The sequence below is a fragment of the Loxodonta africana genome, chromosome 12 (assembly GCF_030014295.1).
Source record: "Loxodonta africana isolate mLoxAfr1 chromosome 12, mLoxAfr1.hap2, whole genome shotgun sequence".
Classification (NCBI taxonomy): Eukaryota; Metazoa; Chordata; class Mammalia; order Proboscidea; family Elephantidae; genus Loxodonta; species Loxodonta africana.
Window position 1 is genome coordinate 96,755,388 of NC_087353.1, and position 18,413 is coordinate 96,773,800.

At 59.3% G+C, this 18,413-nt stretch overlaps 1 protein-coding gene across 3 annotated transcripts; it reads right to left on the minus strand.

Moving 5' to 3' along the window:
- Nucleotides 1-295: 295 nt before the first annotated feature.
- ZNF316 (zinc finger protein 316) lies at nt 296-18,226 on the minus strand. 3 transcript variants are annotated; one of them, XM_064296010.1, is made up of 7 exons: nt 18,121-18,226; nt 13,706-13,889; nt 12,961-13,254; nt 12,654-12,781; nt 11,716-11,842; nt 11,091-11,204; nt 296-5,272 (listed from the first exon to the last, which is right to left on the minus strand). In XM_064296010.1, the coding sequence occupies exons 3-7, from the start codon at nt 13,226-13,228 to the stop codon at nt 2,988-2,990; spliced, it is 2,922 nt and encodes a 973-aa protein (XP_064152080.1). In that variant the 5' UTR covers nt 13,229-13,254; nt 13,706-13,889; nt 18,121-18,226; the 3' UTR covers nt 296-2,987. The 3 variants fall into 3 exon arrangements, with proteins under 3 accessions (XP_064152080.1, XP_023411719.1, XP_023411717.1); XM_023555951.2 differs by lacking the exon at nt 18,121-18,226 and adding an exon at nt 14,658-17,812; XM_023555949.2 differs by lacking the exon at nt 18,121-18,226 and having other exon boundaries at nt 13,706-17,812.
- Nucleotides 18,227-18,413: the final 187 nt, after the last annotated feature.

Consider the following 18,413-nt stretch of genomic DNA (forward strand, 5'->3'; position numbering starts at 1 on the left):
GGTTTCCAAAGCTATAATCTTTACTGGAGCAGACTGCCACATCTTCCTCCCACAGAGTGGCTGCTGGGTTTGAACCACTGACCCTTTGGTTAGCAGCTGAGCACTTAACCACTGCACCACCAGAGCTCCTCTTGACAATGATTTAAAAAAAAACACATGTTGCCATAGCAACCCTAATGGACAGAGTAGAACTGTCCCATAGGGTTTCCAGGGAGTGCCTGGCGGATCCGAACTGCTGACGTTTTGGTTAGCAGCCATAGCTATTAACCACTTTGCCACCAGGTTTCCTTGGCAATGATAAAAAAAAAAAAAAAGGAGGAGCTAAATAGACATTTGCAGAATGAGTCAGGACTCTGGAAACTTGGAAGTTCTCTCAAAACTAGGAAGGGTATCTACCTTTTTTTCTATGACCATCAGGGTTGGGTTCCCCCCACCCTAAAATAAAAAAGTATTTGGCCACAGAATCAGAAGATCTGGGAATAATTTAGCTTTTCTGGTTAGACTGTAAGATCCTTTGGGCTGACCATCTTTAAACTAGGCCCTAACATCTGTCTGTCACTCCAAAGACTTTAAACAAAAACAAAAAATTGAAATACTGTGTTGCTCTGTTCTGATGCTTCCAAGTCACATTTGAAAAGAGCATTTACTTCATGTTTCCCAAATCCACGTGGAAAGGCTGGGAAAGTTTTATTTGATCATAGGACATGGTGAGAATAAAATGGCCAGCAAGTCGATTTAAAGGTAGGTTTTAGGGGGGTTGGGGGATTTGCACCTTGCCCTGGCAAGGGAGCAGGTGAGCCCTGGATAAAGCCACAGGGCGTTGGGGCCTCAGGGGAAAGGTCTGTGATCCAGGCACTCAACTGGACCACCAGGACCAGGCCCCTCCTCTAGCACAGGGAAGGTTGGTTAAACGATTCCAAACACAGTAAGGTCCCAAGACTGGTACAAGTCTTAAAGGAGTACATGGCAGTGTGGGGACCCTTTGGTGACTCCCAGAAATATTTGGGGGATGCAGTCTGCATGTGGCCAAAGCTTGTCCTGGGCCTGACTCCTCCTGGGCCATCCTGGCCCTGCAGTGTTAGCAGAAACACGATGACAGGGCCTGAGGCCTTGCAGACCCTCCACGGCAGGTGGGCACCGAGGCAGAGCAGCAACGACACGGAATCCAGGCAGAAAGCTCGTTTCTCCACTCTTTATTAAAGCTAGGTCCTCCTGCCCACAGCGGCAGGGCAGAAGAAGCTGCGCCCAAGGGGCACCAAGGGCATGCACTCAGGGCGTGCCAGGAAGGATGAGTACAGGGCCAGACCCAAGGTCCCCAGCTCCTGGCCCACCCAGCCTCCTTCCCCTGGGCCCTTTCTGAGGCTTCTGTCCCACTCGAAGAGTTGAGAAACTGGTGGAGGAAGAGAGCTGGAAATGCCTCTGGGGCAGAAAGAGCATCACCCACCGTCCCCACTGCCTCCTGGGCCCCTGCCCTCCTCACCACCCACACTGCCACTTCACCCAGCACAGCTAATCCTTACCACCACCACCCAGGCCCACTCCCACCCACCACTACCGAGCCTCCTACCCGCCCCCAGCCCCTGCAGCCTGTCTGCTGGCTCTCAGCCCCCAAGGTCCTGCCTACACTCAAACGGAAGGAACCAGGTCTAAAAGGGAATGCACTTGCTTCAACTGTATCCTGGACCTGCAAAAAGTATGACGGGTAGAGTCTCACAGGACCCTGCCTCAGCTGCTTACCAGAGGCTCCCAAAGGCTGCCCAGAGGGTGGGGTGCCCACCGAGCAGGGCCTTGCATAGCTGGGGGCTCTGTTTGGTTACTGCGCATGGGCTCAGGACACACCCTGGAGGCCCACCAGTACCACGCGCCTGGGGCTCCGTCTTCCACCCTATAAGGTGGTCATCTAAACAGAAACACGATAGAAGAATGTAACGGCAAAAGTAGACTGAAGGGGACCGTAGAAGTCGTGGGGCCCTAATTATGGAATGTGGGGAAAGATCCTGTGACCCGCCTCAGCCCTTTAATCTGTTATTAACTCTAAAGCATGGGGCGCAGAAGGGCGGCGATCCACGTGTCACCAGTTTCCAGAGGGTCTCAGTGTGTACCCTCCAGCCCCCAGGGGTCAGAGGACCAAAGCACCTAAGGAGCCTAGATTAAAATCGAGCTGGTATAACCAGAGCCTGGCTGGTCCCAGGGCCCCAGTAGGGTGAGGAGTGAGCTACTCCTGAGAATAAGGCTTCAAACCTGCTCCGGGCCAGAAAGTACCTGCAACCCATCCACCCGGGGCTACTAATTTGGTTTCTGGCTTTTTCTCCTCCTCCCAGGTTCTTCAGGCCATACAAGAGGTGGAAATAAATACTCACAGGGGACGATGACAATAAAAGCTTTCCTGGCCCTTTCTCTGTCCCCTGCAGAGGGAGAAAACCCTCCTTTGGGGGAACTACCAGGCTTCCATCGGCCATGCACACAACTCTGAACACTTCCTGGACACTGTTAAATGACCAGAGGATCCCTGAAACCGCCCACTGAGGAATGGGACGAAGTAGTCAGCCCAATCCACTGGCGACCCAGATGTCAGCTCTGCCTTCCACTACCCCACCCTCCACTCCACGCAAGGGATTCCCACCCTTGCTGTAAAACTCAGAAGCCACCTGGCCCCTGGCCACCCACGTCCAATGGGGTAAAATACCACCACCTGCCGTGCCCACTGTTTGGCCTCAGCACAGCCCTGGGGAGGCTGCAGTCCTCAGGGTGGCCACTCCCCATCCCTTCCCTTCCCTCCAGGGCCTACTGCTCTTCTCTCTTGGAGCCCCCTACACCGCCATGCCACCTCGGGCGCCCTAACCCTTTCAAGGGCCAGGGCGGGAGGGCAGCCCCAAGGCCGTGGGGTGGGGGCTGAGGGGAAAGCACCACACCCAGGGCTGGGACCTCAGAGCCCCCGGCCTGCGCGCCGGCCGCCCAGTGGGTGCGCCTCGTTGGCCTCTGGCCCCTCACAGGGTGGTCTCCTCGTAGGTGCCCGACGGTCCTGGGAAAGCAGCGAGCTGTTCAGAGCCGAAGCTCGTCCCGCCTGCGAACTCCCGCAGGGCGCTACCGCGCTCCCCTGACCCAGGCTCAGCGCTCGGGCCCGCCTGCCCTGGCCCCGGGACCTTGGCGTGTGCCTCGGCCTTGGGCGCTACCGCCTGGGCAGGCGTTCCCGCCGCGCCGCGGTGCGTCTTCATGTGTGTGAGTAGGTGTGAACTCTGCGAGAACCGGCGGCCGCAGTGACCACAGGCGTAGGGCCGCTCGCCCGTGTGCGTGCGCTGGTGCGTGACCAGCACAGAGCGCTGTGAGAAACGCTTGCCGCACTCGGGGCACGGGAAGGGCCGCTCGCCCGTGTGACCGCGCCGGTGCTTGGCCAGGTTGGAGCGCTGCGCGAAGCCGCGGCCGCAGTCCGCGCAGCGGAAGGGCTTCTCGCCCGTGTGCGTGCGCCGATGCCGCTTGAAGTCCGAGCTGTGGCCGAAGCCCTTGCCGCAGTCGGGGCAGCGGTGCGGCTTCTCCTCGGCGTGCGCCCACTGGTGCCGCGTCAGCGCCGCGCTCTGTCCGAAGCGCCTACCGCACTCGCCGCACGCGTAGGGCCGCTCGCCCGTGTGCGCGCGCCCGTGCGCTGTCAGGTGTGCCCGGCGGCTGAAGCCCGCGCCGCACACGCCGCACACGAAAGGCTTTTCGCCCGTGTGGCCGCGCACATGAGCCGCCAGGTGTGAGCCGCGGGCGAAACGTGCACCGCACTCGGGGCACGGGAAGGGCCGCTCGCCCGTGTGCGTGCGCCGGTGACGCGCCAGGTGTGAGCCATACACGAAGCTCTTGCCGCAGTCGGCGCAGCGGTGCGGCCGCTCGCCGGCGTGGTAGCGCTGGTGCTTGGCCAGCGCCGCGCGGCGCCCGAACGTCTTGCCACAGTCAGAGCAGATCCACGGGCTCTCCTCCTCAGGCAGCGCAGCGGGCGCCGGCTCGGCCAGCAGCCCCCCGACGGCGGGCCCGAAAGCGCGCAGGCCGCCGCCGCCCCCGGGGCCCCCACCGCCGAAGGGGTCGCAGGCCAGTCCCGCGCCCTCCACCAGCGAGAGTGGGCCGCCCAGGGGCCCCGGCAGGGCGCGCGCGTCAGCCGACAGCCGCTCCCTGAAGTCCGGGAGGCCGAGCATGGGGAAGCCGTCGGGGTGCAGCCAGGACTTGGGGTGTATGGGGAAGTGGAAGCCGAGCGGATGGGAGGATGGGCCCTCGCCCTCACTCAGGCCGTTCCCCAGCTCCAGGCCTCGCCGCGTCGGCTCCAAAGCCTCCTTTCGCTCGGGGCTGCTCGCCGCTTCCGGCGCCTCGCCGTCCCCATCGGCCTCGCCCGCCTCAGGTCCCTCCGGCTCCGCCTCAGTCTCCTCAAGCCCCGCCGTCTCGACGGGCTCCTGTCGTGGCCCGTCGGCCCCGGGCTCGGCGCAGCCGCCGCCGCGACGGTGGCGCTGGAAGTCCGCGCGGAGGCGGAAGGCCTGTCCACAGTCGGGGCAGCAGTGCGGCCGGTCGGCGGTGTGCACAGCCTGGTGGCGCGCGAGCGCCGAGCTCTGGCTGAAGCTGCGGCCGCAGTGCGGGCACGGGTAGGGCCGCTCGCCAGTGTGTGTGCGCTGATGGGTAACCAGGTAGGAGCGGCGGCCAAAGCCCGCGCCGCAGAAGGCGCAGCGGTAGGGCCGCTCGCCCGTGTGGATGCGCCGGTGCGTCACCAGGTGTGACTTGTAGACGAATCGCTTGCCACAGTCCGGGCACGGGAAGGGCTTCTCGCCGGTGTGCGTGCGCTGATGGATGGCCAAGTGCGAGCGGTAGACGAAGCCCTTGCCACACTCATCGCAGCCAAAAGGCTTGACGGCGGCGTGGTAGCGCTGGTGCTTGGCCAAGCGCGAGCGATGCGGGAACACTTTGCCGCACACGTCACAGGTGGTCTCGGGCCGCAGGGCTGGGGCATCAACTGCAGCCGGGAAGGCCCAGGGCGCCAGCAGGTTCGTGCTGGGTTCCCGGCTGGCCAGGAAGGGCTTCATCTCGGTCCCATCAGCCAGGATCCCGAGGCCACCCGGGTCGGGCCCCCACCTCTCTGGGGTCTGTGCCGAGTCCGAGTCATCGGGGCCCCACGTCCCAGGCACGTCCCCCACACCATAGGCCGCTGACCACAGACCAGGGGGCTCATTCTCCTCTTCCGCCACCTCCGCCAGGAAGTCCTCATCGTCTTCCTCCTCGTGGTCCTCCATGTCGTCGGTCCAGTACCAGGACCCTGAAGGAGACAAGGGAGGAGGCCAGAGACATGAGAAGAGGCAGCCCCCTGCCAGACTTCGGGAGAACCCCCAAGCTCTCACAGCACGGAGTCTCCCTTGCCTGGAGAGGCTAAGGCACTTTCTTCATTCGGCAGAAGAAGTCGTCCACACCCCATTGCGTGTCCTGTGTGGCCCAAGGGCGGTAAAGCCACTGCCTCCCCCAGTTAGCAGCTTTGTAGGCACAAGTAATGCCCACACAGGTGTCCCCCTCAGAAGCCTGGGGGTTCTTTACTTGTTGGGCTGTCATCAATGGCCTCAACTAATACCTTTTCCAGATGGCCCGCTCCATCCCAAGCCTGCAGACCCTACAGGAAGGTAGACACGTGACAAAGTGGGTGAGCTTGTCTGCAGGTTCCCATAAGACCTGAGGCTAATGGGGCCCTGTGCCAAGAAAAACAGAGACCCCAGAAGTAGTTTCCTCCAAGCCTCCTGCAGAACTTCCTGGGCCAGCCTGCTAGGCCTCGAGTATCCAGCGAGAGCCGCTTTGATGAGTACCTAAGCTTAGCTCACCATCTCTCCCTCTCTGGGGGTTTTCTCCACCAGTCTCAGGCTGGCCAGCAGCCAGGGGTCTCCCTCCCACGCCCACATCAAGCCCAGGAGAAGCTGCCCTGGGCTGAGGAGAGAGGCCTAGAGGGCCAGCAGCCCAGCTCTCCACATGCAGCTAAGAGACTCTCACACATCCATGTTAGCTCTCAGAGTCTGGTGCCTTCCCTGCTAAGCATCCTCTCAGCTTGCACCGCATTGGGGAAACAGTCCCACGTCTGCCAAGACCTCGAGTGGCCTGCAAGCACCTCCCATCACTGCAGCTGCGGATACCTCAAGTTCCTACTCTCCTGTTCCTGCTCCCCAGAGCTGCACCTGGCCACTCCCTTCTGTCCCCCACAAGGGGGCGCTGCAGGCAGCACAGAGCCAAGCTGGGGAGCTGGGTCTGTTGGGTTTTCTCATCTGTAAACCCAGTGCCCTTGAGTCGATTCAGACTCATAGCGACCCTCTAGGACAGAGTAGAACTGCCCCCCCAGAGTTTCCAAGGCGTGCCTGGCGGATTCGAACCGCCGACCCTTTGGTTAGCAGCCGCAGCACTTAACCACTACGCCACCAGGGTTTCCTCTCATCTGTAAGACGGGGTGTAATCTGCCTGCCATCACTGTACATCCAGGAGGGAACCAACGTTCCTGGGGCCAGCACCAAGTCCCACAGGAGCCCTGCGGGACAGCCTGGCCCCCCGGTGTTCCAAAGCACCCACATGCCTGACCTCATGAACACCTTATATTGTCCCCACCTCAGAAACCAGCAGTTGGAAGGGTCACGCCCCCACTGAGTAGGAATCCCGCCCTCCGAAGCTCTGGCTGGTGTCAGGGTCACCCGGCCAGGTGAGCCAGGACCACTGTGTACTACCCAAGGGGAGGGGGAGCTGGCACCCGGGAAGTGGCCAGGCAGCTTGCCTCCACCTACCCTGTTCTATTGAGTGTCTGCTCTATCTGGAGGGCTGCAGTGCCAAGTGAAATAAAGCCAGACCTAGACCCGCACTGTACAGAAGGATGAGAAAATGGGCTATTTTTTCATACCTTGCAACTGTTTCTAAGTTTCCTATAACTAGTAACATTATACTTTTATAGTAAAAATAAGCTTCAAAAAAGGCAAAATCATCCTGCGATTGAGTTTACCTCCAACTCCCACCCAAGGCTGCGAGTGAGTGACCTGAGTGGCTAAGCCCTTGTGGGCTGCACAGAAGAGACCTACTTCCTCCTCACAGGATGCCAGTTTTTGCCTGGGAATGACTCTCCCTGAGTCTGGGGAGGCAGGAGCACCCCCGAGGGCAAGGAGAAGCTGGTGATAGGAGAGGCAGGTGGTGGACTGCTTCTGTCTCTAAGAGGATTTTCCCTGAAGTTTCTGAGGAGGGTTCCTTGAGTTGTTTTTAATCAGAGATACCCACCCAAGGTAGGCAGGGTGAGATTCAAGTACAGTGTCTTAGTGGGCTGCATCTGGATACCTCAGGACCTAGCCGAGGACCCATAAACATTTGCACCCAAGTCCTCGGAAGTCAGAGCTGGCTGCACCCTGAGACAAGACTCTCAGGAAGTGGCAAGGCCATTTGGGGAACCCAATGGGAACCCACAGGAAGACCAGCCTGCCCCTGAGGCCAGGCTTTGTTCACTTTTCTCCTCCTGACAAAGTGGCCCAGGGTCTGGAGAAGGGATGCCAGAGTAACAGCTAGCTCAGGCTACAGCAGGGGCTGGAAAGATTCGAGGGAGTTTGCTGGCTTTCAGATCCCAAACCCTCTTTTGGATCCAAGTGAGTACTGGTCAGATATCCCCCAGCCAGGGGAGACAGTGTGGGATGCCCTTCTCAGTGGCTGGATGTGGGGGTGGGGGGGGGAGGGGGGCGGGGGGTGGACAAGGGCAGGATAGGCCAAGGATCAGCACGGTTGCTCCTCCGGAACCCAGAAGACCTGGCAAGGGGTGTCAGCCTTCGTTTCCCTGAGACATCTGCTCCAAAGGACTCGACCCTGGAGATGACTGAGCTAGCCCTCCAGGAAGACCCTGAGGCACTACAAGGGGTATTTGGATTGAAGGCACAGCAAGGGCTCAGGTCAGCCATCTGGGGAGGGGGACCTTCTTAGCCATATGTACTGACTGGGGACAGTTGAGACTCTAGTTCACAGAGGGTTCTGGCCCTCCGTAACGGATAATGCCAGGGGCTGGCAGAGGGTGTCCAGCTGAGGCTGGTGGTCAGCCCACCTGCAGGCCTTTCTCCAGCTGTGCTCCCCACTCCAGGGGCAGAGGTCTCCCAGGTGACTACAGCAGGCACTCCCAAGGAAGGGAGGGACCCTGCACTGTAAGCTAGGTGAGGAAAGGGAAGGCAGGAGGGGTGAGGTCAGAAGAGGGGGGGAAAGGGGAGTGAGAAAGCACAGCAGGCCACAGGCGCACTGCCACGGGGGACCCAGGAAGGGGACAGAAGCCTTCAAGTCAGGATTCAGGAGGTGGCGGGCACCCAAGTAGGACACAAGAGAGGTCTTCAGAGCGCACTAGTGTCCTGCAAAACTACAATACAGAAGTGGTGTCGGGCTTGGAACAGTCAGTGTCTGCCTTGCCCAGGCCCAGCAATTCTCAACCAGCCCAGCTTAAGAGAATCGAACGCAGGGGGAGAATGGGTGGGGGCACTTAGCGGATGGGCTGCAGTTATAGTCACGAAGCTGCAGGTGGAGTCTCCCTGCCCGGGCTGACCCACAGCCTCTGCTGCTGCAGCCTGGCCACATTGGCGTGACACACCCAGGACTGCCCAGACCTGGGGTCACTATGAGTTCTGAGGACAGTCCCAGGCCCACCAGCCACAGGGAAATGCAGAGACACTGGCCCAACGGTCCCGTCACGGAGCGCTCGCAAGTCAGCCAGACACAAACCACGTGGTGCGGGTCACCAAGACTCAAAGGGGACCTGTGATGGATTGAGTTGTGTCCCCAAAATATATGTGTTGTAAATCCTGACTCCTGTGCCTGTGGATATAATCCCCTCCGGGAATAGGGATTTCTCTGCTAGGTAATGAGACTACACAGTGTAGGGTGTATCTTCAGCCAATCGCCTGTTCCTGCCTCAGCCTGGAGGAAGTGGCGTATCATTCGCCAGCCAGAGCCCTCCACCCCGGATTCTGAAGCCCAGGAAAGAGTCCGGGAGGGTCCTGGGGAGGGTGGGAAGGCACTGCAGAGGGGGTTGTCGGCAACAAGGAGAAGGGCCTGAGGATGGAGACTGAAGTCCAGTCATGCAATGACTGCTCTAAAAGTCAGGTTCATCTTAATGCAGCGACTTTCCAGGGTCGTGACGACGACAGAGAGACGGCATGCGTGAGGACACTGAAAAGTACACGTGTACTCAAGGTGTCAGTTACAAGTTTTTCTGTATTTTTATTTTAAAACATCTGCTCCTGCTCCGCGTCTACCTGAGCCTGTGACAGGCCTGTGACACTCAGGGCACCCTCGTGAGTTTGGTGTCACTCTAGCCCAAAGCCAAGAGCACCCACTGGGGCACAGACTTCCACTGAGCTTCCTGACTGACAGCCCCCCATGAAGCACCCTGAGAGAACCGAGAGGCGGAGGTCCTAGGGTGGGAAACTACTGGTTTGGTTCACATCCTTTATTCTCCAGATGAATAAAGTGAGGTTCAGGGATTTGAAGGAACAGAACTGAACCTACAGCCAAGTTCTCCAGAGAACTCGACCCCAAATGCCTTCTGTGCACATTTCTCTGAAGCCTCCTCCCCTGGAAGCCCAGAGCTGCCCACTCAGGTCAGGGCCACTGCCCATGGCTGCTCCCGGGCCTTCCAGGGAGGAGAGGGGGCCTGAGGGGGCCCTTTTTTCAGAGTTGGCCAAATGTGTGGAGAAGCCAGAGAACGGGCTGAAGTCTCTGGATCTGAAAGGCCAGTAAGGCTCGAGTACTCCCTGCCCTGACAGTCTGCTCGGCTCCACAGGCCCAGCCCTGGCCCTGAGCCATAACCTGACAACCTGCCCTCACTAACAAATAATCCTAAAACCACAGGATCCAAAGTGGGGATAGGGATTCACTTTCAGGAGCCCCCGAGAGGTACAAACAGTTAATGTGCTCAGTGGCTAACCGAAAGGTCAGAGGTTTGAACCCACCAGCAGCTCCGTAGAAGAACAGACCTGGTAATCTGCTCTGTAAAGATCACAGCCTAGAAAACCCAATGGGGCAGTTCTACTCCATCACATGGGTTGCTATGAGTTGGAATTGACTCGACGGCACCCAACAACAGTCTCTAGGAGTCCTTGGGAGGGGCAAACAGTTAATGTGATTGGCCGCTAACCAGACGTTGGTGGTTTAAGGCCACCCAGAGGTGCCTCAGAAGGCCTGGTGATCTGCTTTTGAAAACTCACCTACTGAAAACCCTGCAGAGCACAGTTCTGCTCTGACACACATGGGGTCACCATGAGTCAGACTAAACTCGATGACAACTCATTTTTTGAAGGGTCTCTAAGCACCTTCTGGAGCCCTGGTGGCAGAGTGGTTAAGTGTTTGGCTGCTAAGCAAAAAGGTGACAGTTCAAATCCACCAGCCAGTCCTCAGAAACCCTATGGGGCATTCTACTCTGTCCCGCAGGGTCACCATGAGTCAGAACTGACTTGACGGCAAAAGGTTTGGTTTTTTTGGTAAGCACCTTCCAGCACAACCTTTAAACGGAATCAAAGGGTTGGCGATTCTAGACCACCAACGGCTTTGTGGGAGAAAGATGTGGCAACCTGCTTCTGTAGAGATTTACAGCTTTGGAAACCCCGTGGGGTCACTATGGGTTGGAATCAACTTGACAGCAGTGGGTTTGGGTTTGGTTTGGAAGAACCTTCAAAGAAGCCCTGGTGGTAAAATAGTTAAGTGCTCAGCTGCTAACCAAAAGGTCAGAGGTTTGAACCAACTAGTGGCTCCAGGGGAGAAAGACCTGGTGATCTGCCCCCATACACCCTAAGACTACACCCTAAGAAACCCTATGGGGCAGTTCTACTCTGTCCTACAAGAGCACTATGAGTTGGAATCAACTTAATGGCATACAACAAGAAGGACCTTCCACACGTTGGGCCTCTGTGGGGTTGGGACCAAGAGGAACCAAGACACAAAGGCAGAGGTTTGGAGAGAGGCTTGCTTGGTCCCCACAGAGCTCCCTGACGCTCCAGAACATCTGCCCTGGGAACCCCAGGAGAGCTCAGTGAGGCCACATTCTGATAAGAGCTCCAAGGAGCTGAGCAGCCAGAAACCCGAGATCCTCCGCTCACGCTCACCTGTGTAGACACCAGTGACAATGTCTCCCTCCTCAGGGTGGGGGCTGTCTGGGACCCACGGTTCTTCTCCTTGTTCCAGGCGGAAGATTAGGTCTGGCTTGGGGATTGGGTATCCTGCCCAGGAGGAACACAGCCAGCACCTCAGGGCTGCACCTGGCCACCCACTGCCCTCACCAGCAGATCTGCCACCATCTACTTTTCACCTCCTCTTCTCCACCCATCCAGGCCCAGCCCCCTCCCTGCTCCAGTCTGGGAAAGCCCACCTTCCCTTCTCTTCCAGAGCTGACTGCCCAACTCACCCTGCCTGCCCCTGTCCACACACCTTCACCTTCCTCCTCCACCTCACCCTCACAATCTCGAGGCTTCTGGGGAGTGTGCCCAGAACCCAGAGCTGAATGACAGCTCCACAGAACACAGCCACCTGGCCCAGGGGCTCCTCGGCCATGGTGGACCCCAGGACATCCCAGCCCAGGAGCCAGTGTGGTCCCTGAGCTTCCCTGAGGCAGGCTGGCTCCAGCACCCCTTTCTCTAAGACCTGAGGGCCCAGAAGCCACCCTCTCCAACAGCCATGCCCTGGCAGACCTGTGAGCAGGTTACCTCTTGGGGACGCGGGGCCCCTCCTTACCCAGGGACACCAGGATCCCATAGTTCTCCTGCATGACATCCCTGTAGAGGTCGCGCTGGCCTGTGTCCAGCCTCTCCCATTCCTCCAGGGAGAAGTACACAGCCACATCCTCAAAGGTCACCAGCCCCTGGAAAACAAAGACCAGACACTGCCCTCTGCGGCCCTGGCTGGGAACAGAGCAGCACTGGGGCCCACGCAGGGAAATGGACAGAGGCCCCGCAATGGGCTCTCACAGAGTACACTCCAGCCCCCCATCAATGAGTTTAAAATGCCAACACAGCACGAAGGCTCTCAGGCCTTCCCGCAGCCCTGGAAATGGAACCCCAGTCCTGTTTCAGAGACAGGGAACTTGAGCTTGGAGAGGTGACAGCACAGCCATCGGGAGAGAGCTGAGACTTGCGCTGAGGCCAGGAGATGACAGATCCTGAGAGCCCCTGGCCAGCTGTGGCTGCCTCCCCACCCTTCCCAGTCCAGTCTGGTTGAAGCAAACACCGTGGTCACGTTGGCTGCATGAAGCCCCACCCTGGCTGGACAAGTGGTACCAATTAAACAGAGTATGGGCTCTGGTTGCCCAGGATGACGACTGGCTGGAACCAGGCCCTGGACAGGTGACACCTCTGCAGGCAGGAGCAGCCCAGACCTCAGGGCAAAGCCAGGTGTAGTGGAGAGGGCAGCTGAGAGGGGGGTGGATGAAGAGATGGAGACATTCCAGTGGCCTAGGGATGCTGGGTCCCAGGAAAACAGCCAATAGTCTGTTGGCATGGTGCTGGATCCCCCAACAGCCTTCTGCAGCCCTGACCAGCTCGGAGCCAGCCTGGGCCTGAGCAGCCCAGTGCTCGGCCGCTCCTGATGTGGTCCCCAGGGCAGTGGACACCAAGGCCTCCCTGGGAAACCCTGCCCAATCAATCACTTGGCTCTACCAAGAGGAGGTCGCTCACCTGTGACCCAGCTGTTAGGAAATCGTCCTCAGCTTCCTCCTCCTCCTCTCCCTCGTCCTCTTCCTCATCTTCCTCCTCCTCCAGGTCCTCATCCCCAGGGATGGCTGGAACCCGGGGGGTCTGCAGGGCTGAGGGGAGCGGTCTCTTAGGAGCCATCTGCCCTTTGGCATCCAACCTCGTGCCCTGGCCCCCTCTGCCCGTCCAGCGGCTCCAGGCTGCTCCCGACTCCAAACCCGGGCCTTGGTGCTCCGGCTCCCGCTCTTCCTACCAGGCCCCTTGACTTCCACCCCTGACTCCCTCTCCTTACCCGTCTCCTGAAGCCCTGGGGACCTGGCATCACCACTTCCGCTCAGTCGCTCCTGGGTCCCCAACACTGGGCTCTGCTCCTTGGCCACCTCCTCCTCCTCCTCCTCTTCCACCTCTGCTGCCAGCTCGTCTTCCACCACTATCTCTTCCTCCTCTTCCATCTCCTCTACCTCGTCCTCCTCCTGCTGATCAGGGCTGCGTTCCGACCCATCCTCGACCCTCTCCAGCCGGGCGGCTGGGGCGTCTGGTGTCGTGTGCAGGGCCGCCATCTTCCCCGGAGAAGTCTCAGCTCAGTCTGAAACACAGAGGCGCCTGGGGGTCACCTCGCGCCCCCAGGCCCAGGGACTCCTTGTGGGCCCCGCACAGCCCTGGGATGAGGGGGCAGGCTTCATTTCCTAGTTACAGAGAGAAAAGCACTGAAGCCGAGCAAGGACTGGGCCCTTTCCATGATACTATGTTGCACACCCAAGACATTCCGAACCCAGCCAGGCTGCCCAAGTGCTCCCCTCCATGATGCCCTGGTACGTGGCTCCAGCTCCTTCTCACAAGCGACCCCACACCGGGGATAGACTGGAGCTCTTTCTTGGGGGAAAGCAAGCATTTCCCCAGAGTCTTTTATCCCCCTGGCCCACAGACAGCATTGAGTCCAGGCACCACAGCCTTCAGGGGGCCCATGGTGAGCTTCCAAGAGTGAGCGCAGCCTGCAAGGAGCATCCCTGCAATACACAGAGCAAAGAGATGCTAACCCAGGCATCCACACAGGAACTGGGCCGGCAGGGAGTGTTGGTAGAGAGATCTCAGTGAGGACAAGCTGGAGCAATGGCAGGCATGCCGGGTGAGGATGGGACAGGCGAGGTGGCCCCAGGTTTCTTCAGGTCAAAGGTCAACCCAGCACCCTTAATTTGTGCTGCCCAGAAGTCAGGCTCCTTCCTGTAAGACACGGGAGAGCAGAGAGCAGGAGTATGAATTCACTTCTTTGTCTGCCCATAACCCTCATTCAGTTGAGGGCATTTGGACGAAAACTCAGTGCATCCCAAAGATTATGTTCATGGCCAGATCAGCAAAGGTGACTGAAAAGTCCCTGGGACATTCCTCCAAGTCAACAACTTCTGGGGCCAAACTGTCAGGCTCCCAGCGTTTCACAAGGGCCCCCTCACACCGACGTCACAGACAGCCTGTCAGGTGCTTGGGGGAACACAGACACATGGTTGTGTGTTCAGAGCCCGGCTGTGGATGAGGGAGTGGAGGTGGCATCAGGGGCTGCAAGTATGGGGTACCCCCACCCCCAGCCACGTGTCCCTCACCAGCTCCTTCAGAGCACCCGAGGGCAGGGCAGGGTCACAGTTTTGGTGGGTCATTTTCCGTGGCTCCTTTTTGAACGTAAACCTAAGCACGGCCCCTCCCCAAGCACCCGCCCCATCAGTGTCTCCTGCCCAAGCTGGGCCATTTTCCAAAGGGACAGATTAAGCTAAAAGTGAGCCAAGCCCACTAAAAATCCACCGCAGCCCCGGAGCCCGGAGACGAGTGCATGCATCAGGAAGGATCTGGAAATGTCAGGCCACGTGGCCACATGAGGCTCTTGAGCCGGCTCATCAGCTCTACTAGTGTCTGCCACTGACCCCTAAAACAGGACTGGGCACCCCACAGGAAGATAGCCCTGGATCACGGGGCAGTCAGACCACTGGGCTGTGTCCTTACCCAGGCACATGAGAAAGCTGCTCAGAGACACGCTCTGACCCCATAACTTCGTTGCTTCACCATGAGTAGGGCAGCGGGCACTCATCCTGAGCTGCTTCTGTGCCGTGCTCCAGAACCCACAATGCAGAAGTAGGCCTCCGGGCATCACACCGGCCCTCAGAGGCCAAGTCCACGTCTGGGGGCTGGGCACACAAGCACTCAGAAACCACCCTTGTCCCCACCTAGGTTCAGAACCATTGAACCCAAAGGCTTGGGTCACAGAATATGCCCAGCAGGGCCAACCCAGCCTCCGGCCTCTCTGGAAGCTTCCACGGCTCTCTAGGCATGTGAAGGTGCCCAGGGTGTAGATATTTGGGTGCCTCATGTCACCTCCAGGAGGACGCAGCCCTGCCCAGCACCCAGGGCACCGAGAGTGCCCAGCCAAGGTTTCCCAACTGCCACCCACCTCATGCCCAGAGGAGGACTTCTCTCACCCAGACCTCAGGCTGCAACTTAGGCTGAGCCCAGACACCCTGCCAAGCTAAGCAGAGCCATCACCTGCCCGGCCACCACCCAGAGGAGCCACTTCCAACTCCCATAGGCCAGACCACCGTACCTGAGGACCCAACAAAAGAATAAAACTCCATGGCTTTGGAATAAAGTGGCCCCATGCTTACTCCACCTCAAGGCCTTTGCACATGCTAGTCTCTCTCCCTGAAACTTTCTCCCCCTCTTCTTCGTTGATCCCTTGAAGGTAGCTCCCCGGGCCTCAGGCCAGAGGGGGTCCCCTATCACACATGGTCCTCCATACTCTCCCTTGCAGCTCTTATTCCGTTGCTCTATAAAAACAAAAACCCAAACTCATTTCCATCGAGTCAATTTCAATTCATAGAAACCCTACAGGATAGAGCAGAACTCCGTCATATGGCTTGTTAAGCTGCAGTCTTTATAGAAAGGAGTGCCGGTAGTACAGTGGTTAAGCACTCGGCTGCTAACTGAAAGACTGGCAGTGTGAACCTCCAGACGCTCTGCGGGAGAAAGATGTGGCAGTCTGCTTCCATAAAGATTACAGCCTTGGAAACCCTATGGGGCGGTCCTACTCTGTCTTGTAGCGTTGCTATGAGTTGGAATCAACTCAATGACAAAACGTGGATTTTGGTTTGTGGAATCTTTATGGAAACAGACTGCCACATCTTTCTTCCACGGAGTGGCTAGGGGGTTCAAACTGCCAATCTTTCAGTTAGCAGCTGAGCGCTTAACCACTGTGGCACCAGGCCTCCTTTGTTGTTTTATACACGTGTGGATTTGTCTGCTGCTGTCAGTATCCCTGAGGACACAGTCAACTCCTGGAAGGTAGGGGCTCCCTCTGCTCATCTCAGAATCCCATACTGGACATAGCAAACACTCACATGTTTATTAGAGAAACGACTCTGAAGTCTGTGCTCAGTATGACAGACGAGAGATTTTTTAAATTCAGTATTCTGATTCCACTGTAGGGTCGTTATGAGTTGGAACTGACATGACAGCAACAGGTTTGGTTTGGTTTTGGTTTGTTGCATCCCAGAGAACCGAATGACCACTGCTGGGGTCCCTCGAGTTGGAACCTATCCCAGAAACACTTGAGGGTCTCTGCCTCCAAAGAGGACAATGAGTAAAGTCCCTTCTCTCAACAAGTCCATCTACCAGTGACCAAAGATGTGGAAGGCCAAGCCCCTGCTGACAGAGGTCAGCAGTCAGCCACAGATGGACCAGGGGCCTGGGCGCAGCAGACACGCCACACTCCCCCGGACTGCACCCCAACCTGGGACTCGGAATAGCATCAGGGCAGAGTTCATGGTCATATCCCTGGGGCCCTGGGTCTCTCCCATGGCCAGATGGGTATTGGACAAGCTCCTCAGACCCACAGTCTCCCTCTTTTTTCCAGCCCGCCAGCCCACCTGAAATGCACTTCACTCCCTTCCCCAGGTCAGAGTCTCCAGGGGTCATGTAAGGTTCAGCATAAACTCTGGGCTACTGAGACCCTCCTGTCCACTGGCAGTGGTGCAGACATACAGACTGGTGGTGACAAGACACCCCCAAGGGGAGACAGGAGGAAGACAATGACTGGAAGAAGTGGCGAAGTTTGAAAACTGTGAGAAACTCTCCACCAAAGTCCCAAATCCAGGCAGGGGAGTGGGTGGAGATGTGTGGGGTACACACATATCTAGACTCCTTCTTTCCTTCTTGGGGGAGCTCATGGACCACACCCTGCTGTTCTTCTTCAACAAGCCTTCCTGCCCGACCACAGGACTCTCACTGTCCACGAATAAGGCTCCCCTTACTCTCCTGGGTGGGAAACCCTGGTGGTGTAGTGGTTAAGTGCTATGGCTGCTAACCCAAGGGTCGGCAGTTTGAATCCCCCAGGTGCTCCTTGGAAACTCTATGGGGCAGTTCTACTCTGTCCTATAGGGTCACTATGAGTCGGAATCCACTCGACAGCACTGGGTTTGTTTTTTTTGGTTACTCTCCTGGGTTAGCCCCTACCCATGGTGGCCTTCCAGTCCCCCACGACAGCCTTATCACTCCTGTCAGCTCCCTAGACCAACCAACACCTGTTAAGCCATCTCACGTGTTAAAGGCTCCCCACACAGGTACAGCAGGGGCCCAGCCTGTCCGGTACCTGCACGCCTCTCCTTTCCCTACCCATCAGCCCTCCACGAAGCCCTACTTCCCATGCCCGAAGGCCCGCTCCTATCACCGCACCTCACATGCCACACAGGACAGCCCAGACACCATCCAAACCCGGGATGGGTCCCCCCAGCCACGCCGGCAGTCAAGGGCGCAGCACAAAGCTGCCCACTGGGGCCTCCATTTGCAGAAGAGGAAAGACCCAGATGAGGCCCCCAAGGTCACAAAGCGATAGGAGGGAGCGCAGAGGGAGCGCCTGGCCTCCAGGGTCTCATCCGCCTCCCCACACCCCATCTCCTGCGGAGGCCATGGCGAGGGCAGGTCCCCTGGATGGGTGTGTCGTGGGTGGCCGCGCCCGACCCCCACCCTTCAGCTCTCGAACCGTCATGTGTCCTCCGCTCCCCGCCCACCCGCACTGCCGGCCTGGAAAGCTCTGGGGGTCGGACTGGCCCTGAGCGTGCAGGCGCTGAAGGGGTCCGCCGGCGGCCAGGCGGGGGTCCACGGGGAGCCGGGCGGGGGTACGCAGGAGCCGGGCGGCGGTCCGCGTGGAGCCGGGCGGGGGTCCGCGGGGAGCCGGGCGGGGGTCCGCGGGGAGCCGGGCGGGGGTCCGCGGGGAGCCGGGCGGCGGTCCGCGGGGAGCCGGGCGGCGGTCCGCGGGGAGCTGGGCGAGGGTTCGTGGAGGCCCACGCCCGCCGCAGGCCCAGGCCCCGCCGCCGCCTCCCCGGCCTCCGCGCCGGCGTCCAGGGCGGCCGAGCCGGCGCGCGCCCTCCAGTCCCGCCGCCCGCACCTGCCGCCGCGCCGCCCGCGCCTCACTCACCGCGTCGGCCGGGCCGGGAGCGCGCGCCGGGCGGCGGGCCTGCGGGCGGGCGTGGGCCCCGCGCTACACAAAGTGACGGCCCCGAGCTGCGCGGCGGCAGCGCGTGGGCACCGGAAGTGCCGCCGCTCGGCCCCGCCCCGCCTGCACCCACGGGGGGGCATTTCCGGTCACGCGGGGCCGCGGGGCGCGCTGTCCGGGAGCGCGGCGGCCCGACCTGAGCCAGGGGGAGCGTCCGCGGGCCGGGCCTGGCGGCGGGGCTGGGAGGGGGGACAGGGGGCGCGCGAGAGCGCGCC